Source organism: Diabrotica virgifera, chromosome 10, assembly GCF_917563875.1.
Source record: "Diabrotica virgifera virgifera chromosome 10, PGI_DIABVI_V3a".
NCBI classification, from domain to species: Eukaryota; Metazoa; Arthropoda; class Insecta; order Coleoptera; family Chrysomelidae; genus Diabrotica; species Diabrotica virgifera.
This window is the reverse complement of record NC_065452.1, coordinates 50,820,755-50,844,647: the sequence shown is the minus strand read 5'-3', so window position 1 is coordinate 50,844,647 and position 23,893 is coordinate 50,820,755. Positions and strand designations below refer to the sequence as shown.

At 33.7% G+C, this 23,893-nt stretch overlaps 1 protein-coding gene across 1 annotated transcript in view; it reads left to right on the top strand.

Annotated features, from left to right (window-relative positions):
- LOC114334548 (kinesin-like protein KIF21A) overlaps positions 1 to 23,893 on the top strand; it is a 391,021-nt gene that overhangs the window by 300,432 nt on the left and 66,696 nt on the right. Inside the window, exons 2-3 of the mRNA XM_050641339.1 lie at positions 10,112 to 10,303; positions 20,568 to 20,829. Coding sequence (XP_050497296.1) covers positions 10,112 to 10,303; positions 20,568 to 20,829 — 454 coding nt within the window. The remainder of the gene's footprint in view (positions 1 to 10,111; positions 10,304 to 20,567; positions 20,830 to 23,893) is intronic.

Here is a 23,893-nt window from a genome sequence, read left to right as displayed (position 1 = left end):
CATACGTCTTTCAGCGCTCATTTAATACGTTCAATTTTTTTTATCCCCCACTCTACGTACTTTTTGAATCAAAACTTTTATTCTCTTAATATTTTTACTTAAAAAAGGTATAGTACATTAATCTCGCTAAACTCTTGCATATTATCATTGTAGTTACACCCGAAAAAACAACTTGAAACCGTAATAATTGTGCCAGTTCTCATATTTATGTCATTGCATCGGAAATTTCATTTGAATAAATTTGCGATACATTTTTGAAAATTTGTTTGGTTTTTGAATTATTTTTCGAGTGTAACTGCAATGATATGCAAAAAATTATGTTGCCTCGCAGACTTAAAATGAGTTTATCTCGAAAACGGTTGAGTTTAGCGAGATGAATCTAGTATACCTTTTTTAAGTGAAAATATTAAGAGAATAAAACTTTTAATTAAAAAAGTATGTAGAGTCAGTAGTAAAAAAAATTGAACCTATTAAATGAGCGCTGACAGGCGTTTGTGGCGCCCTCTGGATAATTCATCATTTTTGGTAGCGAATTTAGATTTCTTGTCCCAAAAAATCCCCGCTTACCGAATTTCGTGTTATTATCCCATGCCTGTTAGAAAATATTCAAGAGTAAATAAAATAAAAGTTTAACTTTGACACCCTGTATTTAGATTATTATCAACTTTCGTACTAAGGTAAGTTAGCTTAAATCGACCTATTTTAACCTCAGGTTCAGGTATCTAAGGTTAAGCTATGGCCCATTCTTTATCAAACACCTTGTATGTATACACAACAATATATTATCTACGTATATACAGTGATGAGCGCGCTGATAACCGGCAAAATAACGCAACAGATGGGAAACATATTAAGTTGTGAGATAAAAAGAGATGAAACTAGCAGAGGTGGGAAATTTAGCGGTAGAAACTTCTAAATTTACATTATATTCATTGTTTCCCACCTTTAGACGTATCAGAGAGTGTCAACTAATACTGTCACTGTCACAGTGGTAGTTGCCAAACTCGTCCGATACGTCTAAAGGTGGGAAATAATCAATATAATGTAAATTTATACGTTTCAATCGCTAAATTTCCCACCTCTACTAGTTTCATCTCTTTTTATCTCACAACTTAATATGTTTTCCGTCCTTTACGTTATTTTGCCGGTTATTAGCGCACTCATCACTGTATAACCTACTCTGTTGAGTAATCTGAGATTGTGGGTCTGAGCTTGCCAGTACACCACATAGAACAGATTAAGTCGGTAAGGCTACGACCAGAGAAGCAACAATTTACGGAGCTGTAAGAGCAGTAAAATGAAGCGCGAAAAATGGGTCCCACTGTGAGTGTAGTGGATGGCCAGACTGAGCTGTAAAATATCGCGCAACAACATAGCATAGCACCCATTTTTCCCATAGGCGCATAGCATCCCGAACAAGGCGCGTCTCTCAAGGATGTGCTATGAGTATGAATCACTCTCTGTGATTTCTAAGGCTACGGCCAGACAAGCGATAATTTACGGCGCTGTAAGAGCAGTAAGAGCCGTAAAATGAAGCGGCAGTAGCTGCAGTAAAAAGGCAGTGTTTTGGTCGTTGTTGTGGTTAGATGAGCTACAAATTTGGACCCAAGTCCATTTGTTTGCGATACGACGCCGAAGATGGGCCCGTTCGATGTTGCTGCGCGATATTTGACAGCTCAGTCTGGCCATTAGGGTGGTGCGAAAAAAGTCAAGTTGATAATCCACTATCGCTATAGTGGGGAAAAGTTGCGATTGGTAATTACAAGAAAAACAAAACAAAAATTATTAAAATCGGACTTTATCTTCCGATCCCGCAACGGGCCTAAAGATTATGAAAAAAAAATGAAATTTTACCTTTTTTTCGGAAATTTTTATTTATTCTCCATATACGTTTTATTTATCGCTATAGTAATATCGTTTATAGTAATATGTTTATTTATCGTAATATTTATTTACAGTTTACATGGCTTAGTAATAATAACAATAGTTTTACGCATCTAACGAATATCTTCCGATCCCTCAAGGTCAATCAAAATCTATAAAAATTTGAAGTTTTCGATGATTTTGATACATTAAAAAACATTTAGTTATCTAATTTTTCTCCTACATTGTGAAGTTTTTCGCTTGTTTATATATTGTATGACAATGCTTAAACAAACCAGAACTCACAACGAGAAGGTGGTTGCACTTCCAGCTCCACACACACCGTTCTCTCGCAACCAACCAATGAGTGTGATTTTTACATTATTTACATAGTAAATTTCTTTTTCATGTTTGTATCCAGCTTTTAAACGTCAACTTTGTATTGTGATTTGGTGGTTAAATCTGGCAGCATGGACCTTGATTTAAGTGTTGCCCTTATGAATCCATCACTTGATTGGGGCCCACATACATTAGACCAGGAGTGATTAACTTAATCGGACTCGAGATCTACTGTCTGCCTGTCTAATTCTCTGCGATCTACCGACTAGGAATTTTCGTAATATTTAGGACGGGAATAGGTAGGTAGGTAGATAATTTTTTTTGCCATCAATCGACTGACCTTGGGGACGCGATCGACGGGTTGGCCTCCCCTGCATTCGACGATGCTTCCGTGACCAACTTTAGGCACCGCTCATCAGCTTGCGTGTGTCAGGGATAGTTTTGTACATTCCAGTCTGGTATGTCGCCCGATGTAATGCAAGAACTTATATCTTCATTTGACACTTCGAAGAAGTGGTGGAGAAGATAGTTTTTCAACAGTGTGCAATAGTTTTGCAACATTATATTCCAGTCTATTATTTCAGTTTATTCCCAGTGCTTCAAAATTTCAAGTAGTAGGGAGACAGAAAACACATTAGAAAGCTGAGGCTAAGGAGAGTGTTAAAAGCCGGATAGACTAAAGCCAAGGGCAAAAGTATTAGAAATTCCCTCCTACTTTAAATTTTGAAGCATAGGACTACACTGAAATATTAGATTGGAATGTTGCAAAACTATCTTCTCCACCAGTTCTTCGAAGTGTTTGAAATGAAGATATAAGTTCCTACATTATATTAAGCAACATGCCAGACTGGAATGTACAAAACCATCCCTGTCATACGCAAGCTGTCTAGCGGTACGTAGAGTTGGTCACGGAAGTATCGTCTAATGTATGTGGAACCCAATCAAGAAATGGATTCATCAAGGCAACACTTAAATTAAGGTCCATGCTGCCAGATTTTACCACCAAATCAAAATTCAAAGTTGACGTTTAAAAGCTGGACACAAACAAATGAAAAAGAAATGTACTATGTAAATAATGTAAAAAACACACACTCATTGGTTGTACCGGGTGTCCCAATAAGAATGGCTCTCGGCCATATCTCAGGAACCGTTTATAGTAGAGCTTTGAAATAAAAAATTTTATAACAAAAGTTGCCTCAGGAAAAGCCTGGAAATTATTTTCATAATTGTGGGTCCACCGCTAGAGGGCGTAATTGAATATCAAAAATAAAAAAATCTAAATTTTATAAAATTTTCCTAATGAAGGGGCACTGGAAATCCGATTATTGTATTCTTCATCAAATTCTGCGCATATTTAATTTAACAAGTTTAACTCTACCTTTGCAAATAAGAGGTGGGGTGAGTGGGAACCTTGTTATGAAAAAATGGCTGTAAGTCCGGTTCTGCTAAATCAAATTTTGAAAACTGGGTCTTGTTGAAGACAGATCTTTTTCTTCAATGCAAGCGTGATAATTTTGAACCATCCTAATAAGTAATAAGCCAGCTGGGAGGCCTTATTTAATTTTTTTCAGAAATCTAGTTTTCTTTGGAAAATATTAAATACAAACATGCATTTTTAATACCATATTACAAAATTAGACAAAATTAGCAACCGAATAGCGAAAACCGCATGTTAATACCTTTTTTCTATCTCGACATATCTTACAAAACGTGTAAATTTAAAAACATAACTGTTACTGTCACCGGTAAACGAAATTCATTAAAAGTAGTGTGCTATGGAAACAACAAAGAAAAATTTTCCAGCTGTCAACGTATATTAGGTCTTTTCAACGCTTCTCATTTGTTTCGAGCCTCGTTCATATCTCGTATATTAATATTATACACGGATTATACGGCATATGACAGAGGCTCGAAACAAATGAGAAGCGTTGAAAAGCCCTATTACAAAGAAATAAAAACAACTATTTAGTGATGACATAAACGTTCAAATTTTTGCCCATCATTTTCGTTGCAAACATTTACTCTTTCAAGAGTAGATTGAACAGCAGTCTCAATTTCTGCTCTCGATATGCTTTGAATGGCGTTTAGTATTCTCTGGATAATGTATTCTAGAGTAGTGTATGATGGGCAACAATTTGAATATTTAGGTCGTCACTAAGTAGTTCATTTTTTCTGTGTTATATTTAATTTTAATAGTATTGTTTCTCTTTATATTGTTGTTTTAATTAATTATATTTTTATACGTTGACATCTGGAAAATGTTATTTTGTTTTTTTCCACAGCACACTACTTTTCATTAACTTAGTTTACCGGTGATAGTAACAGTTATGTATAAAATTTACACGTCTCTCGAGATATCTTGAGATAGGAAAAAGGTATCGACATGCGGTTTTCGCTACTCTATTGCTAATTTAATCTAATTTTTTAAAGTATGATTAAAAGTGCATACTTGTATTTAATATTTTACAAAGTAAACTAGATTTCTGAAAAAAATTAAATAACGCCTCCCAGCTGGCTTATTACTTATTAGGATGGTTCACAATTATCACGCTTACATTGAAGAAAAAGATCTGTCTTCAATAAGACCCAGTTTTCAAAATTTGATTTAGCAGAACCGGACTTACAGTCATTTTTTCATAACAAGATTCCCACTCACCCCCACCTCTTATTTGCAAAGGTAGAGTTAAACTTGTTAAATCAAATATGCGCAGAATTTGATGAAGAATACAATAATCGAATTTCCAGTGCCCCTTCATTAGGAAAATTTTGTAAAATTTAGATTTTTTTATTTTTGATATTCAATTACGCCCTCTAGCGGTGGACCCACAATTATGAAAATAATTTCCAGGCTTTTCCTGAGGCAACTTTTGTTATAAAATTTTTTATTTCAAAGCTCTACTATAAACGGTTCCTGAGATATGGCCGAGAGCCATTCTTATTGGGACACCCGGTATGTATGGAGAGAAGGGTGCGGGTGGAGTAAAAGTGCAACCACCTTCTCCTTGTGAGCTCTGGGTCGTTTAAATATTATTATACAATATCTAAACAAGCGAAGAGCTTCACAATTTAATAGAAAAATGGGATAACTAAATGTTTTTAATTTATCAAAATCATCAACAATTTCAAATTTTTATAGATTTTGATTGACCTTGCGGGATCGGAAGATATTCGTTAAATGCGTAAATCTATTGTTTTTATTACTCAACCATGCAAACTGAAAATAAATTTTACTATAGCGATAAATAAAATGTACATGGAGAATAAATAAAAATTTCCGAAAAAAAGGTAAAATTTCATTTTTTCATAATCTTTAGGCCCGTTGCGGGATCGGAAGATAAAGTCCGATTTGAAAAATTTTTGTTTTGTTTTTCTTTCTGTAATTACCAATCGCAACTTTTCCGCACCATAGTGATACTGGATTATCTTGACTTTTTTCGCACCACCCTACTAGCCATCCACTACACTCACCGTGGGTCCCATTTTCGCGCTTCATTTTACTGCTCTTACGGTGCCGTAAATTGTCGCTTGTCTGGCCGTAGCCTTAGGCTACGGCTCCACGGGCGGGAAATTGACGCTAGCAGTAGCAGTAAAATGAATTTAAGGTTCCGCGGAACGGAATAGGGATAGCCGAACTGTACCGACTACAGGACTTGTGCGTAGTCGGTTCAGTTCGGCTATTCCCATTCCGTTCTGCGGAACCTTAAGTTCATTTTACTGCTACTGCTAGCGTCAATTTCCCTCCCGTGGAGCCGTAGCCTTAAGGTAACTCTTATCGCTTTTTTAGCAAATATACAACTGCACGTGGTATCCGAGGTCGATAATAACCAACATAGTAATTTCAATTATGCAATTTTTATTTATGCCATCTGTGTTGCGTGAAATCAAGAAAGGAAACTACACTCACGAACAAGCTAATAAACATAAAACAACTTTTAATTGCATGTTAAACTACAAAACACAAAATACAATTAGGAAAGTCATTTCATTTATATTGTCTACAAAACGGATGTATTAGATGTTGGATGCCTCTAATTCTAATTATTTAAACATTAGCTGAATGCCAAGACCATTTTGTATTAATCAAGAAATTTGTATTGTTTCTTTTATTTTTATGGGTTATGGGTCTATCAAATGCTTTGTTAATTTCTCAGGAAACTCTGTTTGTCATTATTGCTAGAAGTTTAAAATCCGCTGCTAACTAAAAAGTAAACTGTGCATTTCATGAAACTTGATGATAATTCGTAATACTTCCTAATAAAATATTACTGAGCGCTATTGAAATATATGGGACAAGTCAATGGAAAAGGCATACCATCCCGTGCCTATCGAAATTTTTATCCGTCATGGTTTTTATTAACATTTAAGCAAAAAAAGCTACTTTTTCGCTCACTTCAATATTGTGAAAAACTAAGCTTTTTAGATGAAAACGTTCAACAGACTTTCTCTTAAAAATACTTGCTCTTTAAACTTAGATTTTTTAAATTAAAAAATGTTTAAAAATGAATAACCATTTTCAATTTCGTTGCAACCCGAAACTGCAGCCGCATTATATTCTAGTTCCATCAGAGAGTGCAGGAAGTATCTCTATCGGTTTCGGGGCTTTTTAGCCCCTCATCAGGAGATACATATGCTCTTCTCTCTGACTGAACCAGAATAAAACTCTGCGTGCAGTCACTGATTGCAACGAACGAAATGGCAAAGATGCCCTAGCAACATCTGCTAGAAAAAAAACTAAGTTTTCAATAGTACATAAAACAATATTTAATATGTAAAATAATATTTTAAATATTGTTTTATGTGCTATTAGATTAAAGTCTTTTTTCTAGCAGAAGTAGCTAGGGCATCCCTGCCATTTCTTCTCCTTCGTTTGTTGCATTCCGTGACTTCGCGCGGAGTTTTATCCTGGTTCGGTCAGAGAGAAGAGCATATGTATCTCCTGATGAGGGGCTAAAAAGCCCCGAAACCGGTAGAGATACTTGCTGTACTCTATGATTGAACTAGAATATAATGCGGCTGCAGTTTCGGGTTGCAAGGAAATTGAAAATGTTTATTCATTTTTAATTTATACAGGGTGTCCCGAAAAGATTGGTCATAAATTATACCACACATTCTGGGGTCAAAAATAGTTCGATTGAACCTAACTTACCTTAGTACAAATGTGCTCATAAAAAAAGTTACAGCCCTTTGAAGTTACAAAATGAAAATCAATTTTTTTCAATATATCGGAAACTATTAGAGATTTTTTATTGAAAATGGACATGGGGCATTCTTATGGCAGGAATATCTTAAAACAAAATTATAGTGATATTTTTCGACCCCATAAAAATTTTATGGGGGTTTTGTTCCCTTAAACCCCCCAAACTTTTGTGTACATTCCAATTAATTCATTATTGTGGTATCATTAGTTCAACACAACGTTTCTAAAACTTTTTTGCTTCTTGGTATTTTTTAGATAATCCAGTTTTTATCTGGATGCGACTTCTTTTTTAATATGTTTACATAAAAATTTTATGGGGGTTTTGTTCCTTTAAACCCCCCAAATGTTTGTGTACGTTCTAATTAAATTATTATTGTGGTACCATTAGGTAAACACAGTGTTTTTAAAACTTTTTTGCCTCTTAGTCTTTTTTTGATTAGTCACCTTTTATCGAGATGTTTCTTCTTTTTCAAAATATACCTAATAATGTAAATTATAAATAAATTTTCAGATTATTAACAGCTCTCTATAATCGTACTTAACCATATACAAATATGTGGTGGATTCGACAAATATTCAAAATATCTCGATAAAGACTGGCTTATCGAAAAAGTAATAAGAGGCAAAAAAGTTTTAAAAACGTTGTGTTTACCTAATAGTGCAACAATAATAATTTAATTGGAACGTACACAAAAGTTCGGGGGGTTTAAAGGAATAAAACCCCCATAAAATTTTTATGGGGTGCACAAATTTCACTTTAATTTTTTTTTAAGATGCTGCTACTATAAGAATGCCACATGTCCATTTTCAATAGAAAATCTCTAAGAGTTTTCGATATATGAAAAAAAATCGATTTTCAGTTTGTAACTTCAAAGGGCTGTAACTTTTTTTGTGTGCACTATTGTATATAGGTAAGTGAGGTTGAATCAATCTATTTTTGACCGCAGAATCTGTGGTATAATTTATGACCAATCTTTTCGGGACACCCTGTATATTTACTCTATTTGGAGTACGAAGGGAACTATTCTCGCTGGAAATTTACCACGCTGAGCAGATAGGATGTGAATTATAAATTGTAAAATTCCCTCATCTTTCTTTAGTTTCAGCATCCGTATGGCTTGCACTTTTAGAAGCCTCGGATGGTGTAACCAGAGAAGTTTTCCATTGTTTTCAATCTGGCAGGATATAAAATAATACATATTTTAAATATCGTTTTATGTGCTATTAGATTAAAAACTTAGTCTTTTAAAAAATATTTATAAAAAAATGCTATTGTTAGTTAAAGCCCAAAAGCATTTTTTTAGTTTGTTTGTAATTATTAAAATAAGCAATAAAAATATTTAAAACATTTCACAGTGTGTTTTTATGTAGTTCAAATATTATGTGCAAAAGATGGTCCCGATCGGTCGAGTAGTTTTTAAACAATAATTCTATTTATTTATCCAATTAGAGAAAAAAATAATGACATTTTCAAATAGCTGTACAGGTGCTTTGTCAATATCTAGAACGGCTTTTTGGTCTCATTCTCTTCGTAATGTCTCAGATTTTCATTTTTTAAAGTATATTCATTTTTAATTGTTTACTTACAAATAATTGATGCAGAATGAAGTACTGATTTTCACCTTATAAACAATTAAATTATCTACGCCATAAACAAAATACCATCATCTTAAAGTTTATGAAAAAACACACCTTTTAAAAAAGATATTTTTTTCTTTGCTTTTATTTTTTTAACACAGCGCAGTTGTTTTACATATACAGGGTATATCAATAAACTGAAAAATCTTGAACAACATAAGATTCGCAGACGACACCGCTATTTTTGCAGACAGTCTAGAAGCACTGCAACGATTAGTAAATAGATTACATCAAGTCAGTATAAAATATGACTATTTGACTACAAAATGAACGTTAAGAAAACTAAGTTCATGATTATTTCCAAGCAACATACATTAGGAAGGCTAGATATCGAGGAGAAACAAGTAGAAAGAGTGAATAACTACAAATATCTGGGAACCTGGGTAAATGAAAACAATGACCAAGGTAGAAAAATCAGGACACGAATTTAAAATGCAAGACAAACATTTATAGAAATTAAAAAAATGATTGTTAATCGAGACCTTTCTCTGGAGCTGAGGATAAGAGCCTTAAGATGCTACGTGTTCTCGACTTTGTTGTATGGAATGGCAAGCTGGACACCAAAAGTAGACAATACAAAAGACGTTGGAAGGAGATGTGGTGCTATAGAAGGATTTTGAAAATACCATGGATCCAAGTTACACATACAGATGTGTTAAGAAGGCTACAAAAGAATTGCGAGATGATAAAGAACATCAAAACAAGAAAGCTGAAATATTTAAGACACATTACCAGAGGTGCGAAATATAATATATTACGGCTCATCATGCAAGGTAAAATTAAGTGTAAAAGATCCATAGGAAGAAGAAGAATTTCCTGGCTGGGAAACTTAAGAGAGTGGTATAGTTGCAGCTCAGTAGATCTTTTCAGAGCAGCCGCCAATAAGGTACGGATAGTTGTGACGATAGCCAATCTCCGATAGGAGAAGAAACTACAAAAAGAAGAAAAATTGTTTTCAATCTAATAGTCCGTTTCAAATCCTTATCAAAGACCGACATTCAGTGAGCTTGCATTGAAAAAGATAGCTATTCCTTCATTATTCTGCATTATTTTAATACGTTTTCTTTTTTCCAGGATTCGTCCTCAGATACCACGTGAGATCATTGACATGTGTCACATCTGCACTACAGTAACACCAGGTGAACCCCAAGTTACTCTAGGCAGTGACAAGGCGTTCACCTACAACTATGTCTTTGACACGGAATCCAACCAAAGCGAAGTGTATGATAATTGTGTAGCATCTCTAGTCGAATCTTCTCTTGAAGGGTAAGTAGGTACACATTTATACTTTTTTTACATTTATATACATATACAGGGTGGGCCGCCGATAATTTTCCACCCAGGTGTTGTTCTTATTGATGCAAATCACAGAAACGCTTGGTTCAATTTTTTTTTATTTTTTGGGAGACATATATGTATATTTAACAGCATTATCGGCCTTAGTATCGATAGTCTTAACTAGTTTCTTCCATTTTGTCCAGTCCTTTACTTGTTCTCTCCAGTTCCTTGCTCCAATTTCTTCTATGGCAGTCGGAACGCCATCAAGCCACTTCCTTCATGATCTCCCTCCTCTTTTCTTCCCTTGTTCTCCTGCTTGCAGAACTCTTAGGACACTTCATTCTTTTGACATTCGTAAAACATGTTGTAACAAATTGGGTGTGATGTAACAGAATAGATATAAGCTTTGAAGGGGTAGTTTACTTAGTTATGGAAGTTTTATGAAGCTAGGCTAGCTGGATATTTCAGAGACTTTATCAAGGGGACTCAGGAGAGGATCAGGCCGTATTTGCACGCCCGAAATAAGACGGTACCTAATGAAGTACTGGAGTGTTAAAGAAAATAAATTAAAATAAGAAAAAAAATGAAAAGGAAAAGAACTACTGACCAAGAAGATATTCAGAAGTAGGGTTAGGCGCCAGGGAAATATTAAATAGATATTTCGCCGAGTGACTTATATTGCTGCCTGCACTTAATTATTACTATTATATTACTATTACTTTTATATAGATATTAGAAATTATAGGAAATATAACATATATTTATGTACAACCAACAATTTTAATGAAAATACCTATAACCCTATATACAATTTTATACACTAGCTAACTACCCAACGTACTAGGCTAGTACGCTCCTGTCGATAACGCAGGTTTTACAATATGGAAAAAAAATATGTAATGAATTTATTATATCAGACAGTTAATTGATCTAAAGATGTATGTACAAACTTATTATTAATGAGGAATACAATATTGGCTGACAATCTTACATCCGATCAGAAGTGACAAACCTGACAAATGAAATAAATATTATTAAATAGGATATAAACCGAGATATTGTGCACAGTACCTTCCTAGATAGTTTATAATCCCCAGACTATTTTAAATAAATGATATAACGGTGAAATATAAAATTTGTTGAAAAATTATTGAATATTATATGTTAATTATGTTTAAGGAAAAATGAAGCGATAGTATTATTAGAATTATTTAAAAGTTATTGATACAAAAATAAGTAAAGGTGAAAAATATTATTAAAACAAATTGACATGCAAATTTAATTATAAAAACCTGTCGAGTCTACAAAGTGACGATGGGTTTCTTCTCCAACTCCTTTAAGGGTGATGATTGGAGGCCCACGCAAGGTATCTTCCGGTGTTCCCCAACCTTAGGAGGGTGGCAGACTAGTCACCGACTAAGAGGTACCCCTCAATACCGGCAAATCAACTAATATTCCATAAAGAAACAAAAAAACCATTCCATAAATACACCAAAATTTCCATAATTCCCCAAAATTATTATTTTTACTCCATATCCAACAACTTAATCATATTTTGACTTAATCTTCTCCTCCTCCAGCGGTTAAAAGAAAACAAAAATCCTTCAGTCATATTACTTCTTTTGAGTAACTTGAACCAGGGCATGTAGGAAGGTAAACTTATAAAAAGTTTGTAGAAAAACTTGAAACAAAAAGTTGAATTACTGACGTATATATGCGAAGTGTCATTGACCTTGATTTTTGAGGCATGTGAGGAAATATTTTTGAACCACTAAAATATGGATAAGGATTACTTGTTGCAAATATGATTGTAAAATATGGATGTTACAATAAGGATTTCTTTACAGACGTAGATACTAAAAGAAAGGAAAATGTCATTAATTCAGAAATTATTTTGAACTGGAAATATAATTTTTAAAGAATTTTTCTCAGTAGAGGACATAAATTTGATAGTGATATGGACTATTTAAGACCTGATGGTTATAGAATAACAATTTTATTAATATAAGTATGGTATTAAAAAAAAGAAAATGGTCATTTTTTCCTTGACAAGCAAAAAAAATGGCGACTTACCCACTGTCCAGAATAATTAAATATTGAAACTAAAACCTCACTCTCGTCACCAATTTCAACATAAACCAAAAACTTCCTTCCAACTTAAATTCTTGAATCTCCAACTAAATAATAATTTCAGAAATAAAACAAAATGGCTTCGGACAATGATCGCTGGAGGGTCACGTCAGTAACGGGTGGTGGCAGAAGCTTAAGTGCCTATCCATCGTTCTGCTGCTGCCTGCCCATCACGCAGGCGGAAACGGTCATTGACACATGAACTAACCGATAAAATCCGAATTCACTAAACATACTACCAACCAATTACTTATAATTGGTCCCAAATTTAGGTAACCCTTTCTGCGACTGAACGTGTACCTGGTTGCATACTATTAAGTCCTATCTGATTAATATTTTGACATGCATATTTCGTAACGATATTTCGAACGCTTATCGTTACAATGTCCCAACCATCTAACTCTCTGTGCCCTAATTTGCTGTGTTGAATCTCTTATACATCTCCATCTGTTTTACGGCGCTATTCCCCGTTAGCCTCCTTTATACTACCAAAAACTTTTCTCAAGATTTTCCTCTCACAAATATCTAGCTTTTTTTCTTCTTTCTGTTTCATTGTCCAAGTTTCACATGCACACAACACCGTTGGTTTCACTATTGTTTCATAAGTTTGAATCTTGGCTCCCCTGGACACGTCTTTTGCCTTCAGTGCTGACAACTTACAGAATATATGGGGTCCGGACAAATAATCCCCTGACAAATAATCCTGGACAAAAAATCCCCACAAATTATCCCTGGACAAAAAATCCCCGGACAAAAAATCCCCGAACAAATAATCCCCGGACAAAAAATCCCCACAAAAACTCCCGGACAAATAATCCGCACAAATTTTTTTGGACAAAATATCCCCACAAAAAATCCCGGACAAAAAATCCCCAAGAAATATTTGCTGCCGAATAGTTCTCTAAAAGTTTTCCCGAAATTTTAACAAATTTCGAATTCCAATTCCATGCTGAAAACTTTAAATTTTACATGACAAAAGAGTGTGAGTTTTTTCAAAAATCGTGGAAGATATGGGGAATGAGCTAAGGCCACGTTTTTATGACAGGCGCTTAACGCGCGTTTTGATAATGCGCGATTACAACTACATACATTTTACTCACATGCCAATTAAAGCAGGAATCCCACAGGGCAGTGTTCTGGGACCCATACTATATCTATTATATACTTGTGACATACCTGTTACAGAAAATATTAAACTGGCAACATTTGCAGACGACACTGCAATACTAGCAGTCGGTGAAACATTCGAAGAAACAGCTAGACACCTGCAAAATGCAGTAAACAAAATAAACACCTGGAATAATAAATGGCGCATAAAAATCAATGAACGGAAATCTGCCCATATCGATTTCACCTACAAAAAAATAAATAGTCACCCAGTTAGAATAAACAATAAAATCGTTCCGTACAAGAAAACAGTTAAATATCTAGGGCTACATTTGGATAGCAAATTAAAGTGGCAGGAACATATCAGAAAGAAAACCGAAGAACTAAAACTGAAGTACAAGAAGTTATACTGGTTATTAGGTAGAAGCTCACAACTTACAATCAAAAACAAAGTATTAGTTTACAAACAAATGCTCCAACCAGTATGGTCCTATGGTCTACAGTTATGGGGCTGTACTAGTGAGAGTAACTATGCTTGCCTTCAAAGAGTCCAAAACCGAATACTAAGAAACATAGTCAACGCTCCATGGTATATCCGCAACAAAGACCTACATCGGGAACTTCGTATAGCAACAATCAAAGAAGAAATAAAGAAGATTGCCAAGGGTCACGAAAAACGACTCCACAACCATACAAACAGGGAAGTGTTAGAACTTTTAGATAATCAAAACCTAGTCCGCAGGCTCAAACGCACCAAACCTTTTGAACTTGTGTGATAGTGATAAATCTATAAAAATGTCAGTGTCAGTTTAAATTCGGAAAGTGAACCTAGCCACAACAGTGATGTGTGCAACAATAATTATTAAATTCTAAGGTGAACCGTTGGGAATACCTAGTACAGTAGTAGATTAAGTTAAATGTAAAATGCTGGTTAGTCTTAAGATTAGGTGCATTGTTTGTTTAATAAATAAAACAAAATTTTACTCACATTTTACTAAATACCGTTCACATGCTAACGCGCGTTTTAGGTCATTAAGACGCGCGTTGGCATGTGAACGGTCTCAAGTAAAATGTATGTAGTTGTAATCGCGCGTTTAGCGCCTGTCATGAAAACGGGGTCTTAGCTGATTCCTCATATTTTCCACGATTTTTGAAAAACTCACTTTTTTGTCATGCATAATTTAAAGTTTTCAGCATGGAATTGGAATTCGAAATTTGGAAAAATTAAAATTTCAGGAAAACTTTTAGAGAACTATTCGACAGCAAATATTTCTTGGGAATTTTTTGTCCGGGATTTTTTGTCCGGGGATTATTTGTCCGGGGATTTTTTGTCCAGGGATAATTATGGGGATTTTTTGTCCGGGATTATTTATCCGGGGATTTTTTGTCCGGGATTATTTATCCGGGGATTATTTGTCCTAGCTTCGGATACACAATGAGAAACAAAGAAGTAAAAATACTCTGTTATGCAGACGACGGAATATTGATAGCCCAAGATGAAGATATCTGGAAAGATTAGTTCACAGTTTTAACATGAGAGCAAAAGAATTCAATATGATAATTTCATCTCAGAAAACTACAACAATAGTAATCAATAAAGAACCAATCAGATGTAAAGTAGAAATTGATGGCATCAGTATTGAACAAGTAATGGAAATAAAATACCTTGAAAATACATTGTCCAGCTACGGAGATCTGGATAAAGAAGTGAAAAATCAAATATAGACCAGGGCGCATCTGTAAAAATATTAGTACATTTGGACGTTGAGAGGTGACTCAAATTTTTTTGCAGAAATTGCTTGAAAATAATTCAAATAATAATATTTGAGTTATCCTCCTCTCTCAAAAAGGTCTGGAACATTGTTTAAATAATCAAAATGTCAAAAAATGAAGGAAAAATTCGATTTTTTTCTTCGTTTTTGATTATAACTTTAAGAGTATTCATTTCCGAGAAAAGTTGTATTGACATAAAAGTTGTGTAATTAAATTTCCTACAATATAGAGTTAGTTGAAAATTTAAAAAATAGTCGCCTTTGTTGCAAAATAGCAATAATTGGGAAAAAACTATACAAAAACAAGTATTCGCATTTTACGTTTTTCAACCATTTATGCTAAACTTAGGACCTTCAAATTTCACCAGCTTTCGCAAAAAAAATTCATTTTTTCAAACTGTTACAGGACTGAAAATAAAGCAGCTAGCAAGTTGAAATTTTTTTTGCTTATAGAAATGTACTGTACCTTTCATTTACAATTTGCAAAACTAAAATCGATTAACCACCACGGCGTCAGGAATTTTTTTAAATAAACATTAATTATTGGTGTTGCGCGCAGGACACCGGATAGTTTGCTCTGATTGGGCATTCCACTGACCTTTGATAATTATTGATACATTTTAATTTTTATTACATTTCGATATAAATAAATAAATTTGTTTATTGCAAAATAAAAACACTCTATCCTTTGAAATAACACTTTTTTTAGCAAAAACTTTGTTTGTTCATATATTTTAACTTGAGAATAAAAGTTTATTATTTTTAAACACATACAATTGTTTAAACAATATTTCACAAACAATAATAAAGTTAGTTTGATTTTTGTGGAATTAAAATATTAAAATACAACAAAATATAGAGTAAGAAAATAATATATTAGATGAAGATTGGAAGAAATTTTGGTGGAAATCAACTTCATGTGAATCGAACACCGCTGTCCTGCGCGTAGCACCAATAATTAATGTTTATTTAAAAAAATTCCTGACGCCGTGGTAGTTAATTGATTTTAATTTTGCAAATCGCAAATGAAAGGTACAGTACACTTCTATACGCAAAAAAAAATTTCAACTTGCTATCTGCTTTATTTTCAGTCCTGTAACATTTTGAAAAAATGAATTGTTTTTGCGAAAGCTGGATTGCAAAATTTATTTTGCAAAATCTATTGAACCGATCTTAATGAAATTTACAGTATTGTTTTACTGTATCATAAAGTTTTTCTGGGTGAAATATGAAGGTCATAAGTTTAGCATGAATGGTTGAAAAACGTAAAATGCGAATACTTGTTTTTGTATGGTTTTTTTTCGCAATTATTGCTATTTTGCAACAAGGGTGACTATTTTTTAAATTTTTAACCAATTCTATATTGTAGGAAATTTAATTACGCAACTTTTATGTCAGTACATCTTTTCTGGAAAATGAATACTTTTAAAGTTATAATCAAAAAACGAAGAAAAAAATCGAATTTTTCCTTCATTTTTTGACATTTTAATTATTTAAACAATGTTCCGGACCTTTTTGAGAGGGAGGATAACTCAAATATTATTATTTGAGTTATTTTCAAGCAATTTCTGCAAAAAAATTTGAGTCACCTCTCAATGTCCATCTCAAAACAGATGGGCCCTGGACTAATAACAGAACACTGTATGGCGAAACCGACATATTAACACTGAGATGAAGTCAAGAATTTATAAAGCCAGTGTAAGACCAATAATGACATATGCATCAGAAACAAGACAACCGATACAACCACAACACAAAGACTAGTGGAAACGGCAGAGATGAGAGTACTGAGAAGAATAACAGGAAATACGCTGAGAGATCGAAGGAGGAGTGAAGACCTTAGAAGAAAATCTAACATATATATAAATTCGTGTTCAAAACGTCCTCCGACGTTGTCCGATGCCTTGTTGCCCATATCTTCTATCAATGCAGTTTTCATCTTCTAATCCTCGTACACTCATTGATCGTCTTACTCCCTGTATCCATGTCGTTCTTGGCCTTCCTCTTTTCCTGTTTTCTGTAGGTATCCATTTCATAATTTTCTTTGGCAGTCTTTCCTCCCCCATTCTCTGAACATGTCCGTACCACGTTAATTGTTTCTTCTCAATGCATTCTACAACCGTTTCCTGTAAATTCGCTTTACTTCCTCATTTCTAACCCGTTCCAATCTCGATGTTCTACTTGCTCTTCTTAGGGCGTCCATCTCAGTAGCTTCTATTTTTCTTTTTTGGTGTTCCTTTATTCTCCATGTTTCGGATCCGTATACCAATGTGCTCTTAATCATGGTGTTGTATATTCTCATTTTTCTTGGTTTCCCTATCTCGGTACTCCACAAAACTCCGTTCAATGATTTAATTATCGTTCTTGCTTTATTTATTCTGCTCTTAATTTCTGTATCGTCAGTACCTTCCTTGTTGAAATTAATTCCCAAATAGTTATATTTATCACAGCTAGTTATTTTCTGATTAGAAAATGTAACGTACAGTGTATAAACGAATTGACACTAAATAGAAAAAATATGGGAATAGTCACCCAAGCAGACTGGGGCTAGACACGTGTGGTCAAAATAACAAGAGATAAATCGCCAATCGGTAGAAGAATTATCGGCCGACCAAAGAGGTATCAATCCGCCAATGAACAAGCAGAATGGTTTATAAAGAGGAAGAAGACAAAGAAGAGAAGAATTTCTCAAAGAAATCGTATTTAACGTTGACCACTGCACCATCATGCACCGTATATACTCCTAACTGTTAATTTGTGTCCCCTAATTGTTAGATTCATTTTTATCAGTCTCTCAGTCTCAATTTTATATTATTTATATAATATACATTTGGAAATGTTTAAAAAGGAAAATGTAGATCAGAAACTAATAAGGGTAATACAAAGTTTATATAAAGAAAATAACTGTGTATAAAGCAAATAACTGTGTAATAAGATATAATATGATATCAGAAAAAATTGCTACAAATGTAGGAGTTAGACAGGGTGGGGGATTGAGTCCTCTTCTCTTCATAATATTTATGGATGAAATAATAAGAGAAACGAAACAAAGAACTAAACCAATATACATAGGATATAGGAAATTAGAACAAATAGGGATGACAGAATGTGCATTTGCGGATGATGTGAAAGAAAAACCTAAGAGAAAGCTTGATAGTATGGAATGAGGTATTAACAAAATACGGTATGAAATTGAATAAGAGTAAGAAAAGACAATGGTAATAGATAGAAGTAGGAAAAGGATAAAAATGCAAATTGATGGAGTAGAAATAAAGCAAGTCAGTAAATATCAATACCTAGGTGTAATATTTGAAGAAAACGGAAAACAAGAAATAGATATAAATTATAGGATACAAAAACCAAATAGGCTATATTATGCAATAAACAGTGGATTTGTAAATAGACGAGAAATATCAAGAAAAACGAAAATGAGTGTATACAAAACTGTGTATAGACCTGTACTCACATATGGATGTGAATCGTGGATATTGTCAAAAAGGGATAAAAGTAAACTGCAGGCAATAGAAATGAAATATTTAAGAAGAGTAATGGGAGTGACAAGAAGAGATAGAGTTAAGAATATAAAAATAAGAGAAAAATTAGAAATAGAATCATTAGAAACTTATATAGAAGAAAGACAGCTGGGTTGGTGGGGACACCTTCACACAGTTAACTTGTCGTTTACTTTTAAGTATTTGTATAACTTGTTAACTTTTAAGTATTTTAGACACTAGATTATTAAACTCTGAGGTATTCTAGTACTAAAAGTTACTCTTGCTTCCTCGCTACCTCTAGTACTAAAAGTCGATAAAATACACCGTTGTATTTTGAAATGTTTTTTTAAACTTTTTTCAAATTCAAAATCGAAAAATTTTCAAATCGATTTTTCTAGAAAACGGTGCATCCTACCGACTTAAAGCAAGAGTACCTTTTAGTACTAGAATACCTCAGAATTTAATAATCCAGTGTCAAAAATACTTCAAAGTTAAAGACAAAAAAGTTATGTGATAAAATAACACAGGCCAACGATGAAAAAACTTTTTTGATAAGATTACCTCTATCTTATGTATTTTAGTGTGCTGAGTCCGAAAAGCATATTAAAAATGCTGTATCACCCACCATTCTTTCACAATTTAACATTTAAAATTGCATAATTACCTTTGAAACCAAGATGACTACTAAGGGAGAAGAAGCTTGTATTGCATTCAAAAAAGTTGTAACCAAGTGTTTAGGTAATGTGAAAGACCCTAACTACGACCTTATAATTATGAGCTAATTTATTAGATAAGTTTTTTAAGATATAAGATAAAATTTAAGATTTGGGATGTCAAATGAGCCTCAAAATCCACCTTTTGCATAACCATCTTGACTTTTTTCCTGAAAATCTGGGTGATGTCAGTGAAGAACAAGGCGGACGATTCCACTAGGATAGCAAGGTGATGGAGAAACGATACTCAGAGGCGTTGGAACACCAATGTGATGGGTGATTACTGTTGGTCACTTCATCGGGAACAACAGAGTGCCTCGCATAGGAGAAAAAGTTACGTCAGAAGTTTTACATAAAAAAGAGAAAGAAAATATAAAAGCATTGGGTCCTTAAATGATTTCACAGACCTATACTATTACAAAATAAGAATTAGATAAAAGGTTTTATTCTAATAATGTATCATTTTGTCTTTTTCAAATGATTATAATGTATAATAAACAAGTGTCATATTGTGGGAAAACTATGGGTGATACGTAAAATCTAATTTCAGATTCTTGTTTAGCGCCAAAAAATACATAGGATTCACATAAATTTGTAAGAAAAGTTTTATAATTTTTTTTTGTTGGCCTGTGACCGGTACTACAAATTCGCAATTGATAGAGTCGATTTATCTCTGGAAGATAAATAGGCGTACCAGTTTTTGTTTTTTTAAATACATAGAAGCGTTCTGGAGCAATTAAAAAAAACTAATTACAAGATGCCATCTTTAAAGCTCTCCCCCCTTAGCATTTTTGGACTAGATGAATTAGGTTAAATTATCTTCAAATTATCTGAGGAATCTCCGGTCTTCGTTTGTCGGGAGAGTTTCTGGACACCCTGTATATGTACATAATATAATTTGGTAAAAAGAGCGAAGAAAAACTAATTACTATATTTTTCCCAATTTCGGGACATCCTATATACCACAAACCTAAAATTCCCATGACCTTTTTCATCTAGCTATTAACTAAACTTCCTTTGTTTTATTTATTCGCAGGTATAACGCCACTGTCCTTGCATACGGACAAACAGGCTCGGGAAAAACTTACACAATGGGATCGGGATTCGATGTTGAAGTTAAAGACGAACAAAAAGGAATCATTCCAAGAGCCATTCACCATCTCTTCGATGGCATTCATTCCAGAATTCAAAAGGCACAGGCGGCTGGAACTTTGCCTCCTGAGTTTAAAGTATCCGCACAATTTATGGAGTTGTATAATGAAGAAGTTATCGATTTGTTCAATCCATCCTATAGTAAGGTAAGTGGATAAGAGAGAGAAAGAGAAAAACAGAATAAGTACTACTTAATTTTTTAGTCGTAATCGTTTCACGGAGGTTTTCTATAGATCGCAGTTTAAAAAACTTACAAATGATTAAGCCCTTGTGGAGAATATAACCCGTGTTGAGCTGCCCCCCCCCCACTTGCAAAAATTAAAAAACAAATAGCCCTGATTTATGAGCTATTTATGAGCTTTCATATTCCGCAAACTAAAAATTTTGAGCTCGTTCCACTGAGCAGGAATTTAATACTTTAGTGGGGGGGGGCTGAGTTCCCCCCCACTACTTAAAAATATGAATATTGAATCGGTTTTTGCGGCAGAATTACGAGCTATTTATGAGCTCTTGAAATTGTATAGTTTCGATTTTTGAGCTCATCCCCTTCACCCCCAAACAACCCTTTAATTGATTTAACTTAAGAGAAAAATGCTGAGAAAACTTAAAATATATCGTATTGCGGATATAATTCCTATAGCTTATATACTCTAAGAATAAACTATTAAATCACGTGCATTTCGATTATTGAGCTACAACCCCTTCGCAAGAAAACCACCCTATCTTCCCGGCTTAAGAGAAAGTTGTACTTAAAATGCATTAAATTAATTATTTGGCGACTACATATCATTTAATAATTTATGAGCTCGCAAAATATACGCATTTCAATTATTGAATTGCCATTTTCTTTCTATAGTGCAGTCACTGAAGGTAAAAATCAACTATGACCTTCGATTTCGGTAAATCTCCATTCATTTTCACGAATTGACGGTTGCGGTTTTAGCCTGGGGTATATGTCACCCCTTCTCGGGGGTGAAAATTACTTTATTTATGCTTTATTACTTTAATGTTATTAATAAATCAATACTTTTTAAGTTATTAAAGATCAAATATTTTAATTTTTGTGAAAGAAAATGCATGCTTTAAAGCGATTTTTCATAAATAACTCAAAAACTGTAAGTTTTTACAAAAAAGTTTTCATCACTAAAATTGAAGCTAATAAAAAATATAATAAATTGCTTACTTGAAAAACCCTTTAATGTTAATTTAAAGTAAGTTATTGGTAATTAAATGTATATTTTTTTCTGCGACTGTTCAAATCTAAGGATTCAAGCTTATATAACGGGAAAGAGGTGCATTTTTATAACACTTAGGTACTAAATACTTGTCAAAGTACTTAGAAATACCTATCAAAAATGAGCTCCAGAAAAAGTTGATAGCATCAAAATCCGCTCACCAATTTTCGTGAAAATGAATGGAGATTTACCGAAATTGAAGGTCATAGTTGATTTTTACCTTCAGTGACTGCACTATAGAAAGAAACTGGCAATTCAATAATTGAGATGCGTATATTTTGCGAGCTCATAAATTATTAAACGATATCTAGTCGCCAAATAATTAATTTAAATTATTTTAAGTACAACTCTCTCTTAAGCCGGGAATATGGGATGGTTTTCTTGACAAGGGGTTGTAGCTCAATAATCGAAAGGCGCGTGATTTAAGAGTTTATTCTTAGTATATAAGCTATACGGGGGTGGCAACGTGGTAGTGTATGGTAAAATACTTTGTTATTTTTCGTCCGTGATTATCCCGTATATTCGAGAGTTACAACGAGAAATAATTTAGTGAAATTAGACAACGTGTATAATTATAATAATATGTTAATGACACTGATAAGGATTGGCCGTAAAACATTAAAAAACATTTGAGTGAGTTAAAAACAAATAAACAAGGTTAACTGATAATTAGTGAAGTATTAACAATTGAACCGGTAATTACATCTAAATCTTGGCCGATTTTAAAGCGACGTTGCCAAACTGACAAGAATTTCTGAGTACAGAATAAAAACAATAAAGTATCACAGCGAAACGGTAGGCATTGTTTTCTCTGCACTGTTGAGGTGGAAAGCAGTGCTTGGCGCCGAAAATGGACAGATACCTGGAAAATAAAAAATGTCTGGACAGTGACGGAACATCGGATGATGGAACAAAAAGGAGGACAAGAGATGAGGGTTCAGATAACGAAGAAGAAAGGTCAACGAAGAGTCGAAAACTCTCCAAGACTTCATCCAAAACAATAGATAACCATGATGAGACAAAACTGGATAAATTAATAGACATGATGAACATTCTGGCAAGTGATATCAAAGAAATAAGGAGAAACCAAAACAGAAGTAATGAAGCAATAGAAAGACTAATTGCTGATAACCAGACTTTAAGAGAAGAAAATAAAGACCTGAAGAAAGAAAATATGGAAATCAAAAAGGAGTTAAATGAAGTTAAGGAAACTATTGAATTCATGGAAAAACAAAGAAGAAAGAACAATGTAGTCATGAGTGGACTAGCAATTGAAACATACGATCAAAGCGTCTTAAAAGAGGGAATGAGCAACTTCATTAAACACAATTTGAAGATAGATGTTAAAATTAAAAATGCATACAAATTGGGGGAGAAACCTGTCTGATTGAATTAGCAGAACATGAAGAGAAGGTAAAGGTTATGAAAAATAAATCCAAACTAAGATATGTTGAAGAAGGAAAAGTATACATTAATGATGATACTACGAATAAAGAGAGAGAAATTCAGAAAATAATTAGAAAACTTGCGCAAGAAGAAAAGGAGAAAGGAAGCGGTGTAAGACTTGGAGGAAATAAAATATGGATCAACAAGGTCGGCTGGAAATGGGACAACAAAGAGGACAAACTAGTCAAAATGGGGTCAAAAAACTAGTAAACAAATATGCCGGAAATACTATGACAAACGAGGCAGTGACAATGGACACGAACAATTATAGAATAGGTAGTAAAGACAAAGATAGATCCATAAATAATGACCAAGGACGTGAGCAACGAGAGACAAGAAAGAGTAAACCCATAAAAATGCAGTCTGCAACGAGCGAGAATATAAACAGTAACTATTTAAAACCCACAAGAGCAGTGCTAAAGCCCAAAGGGTGGACATTAGCAACATGGAATGTCAGAGGTCTCAACGTCAAAGAAGTAGAACTTGCTGAAGAATTCGAGAAACATCAAATAGACTTATTGGGTATAAC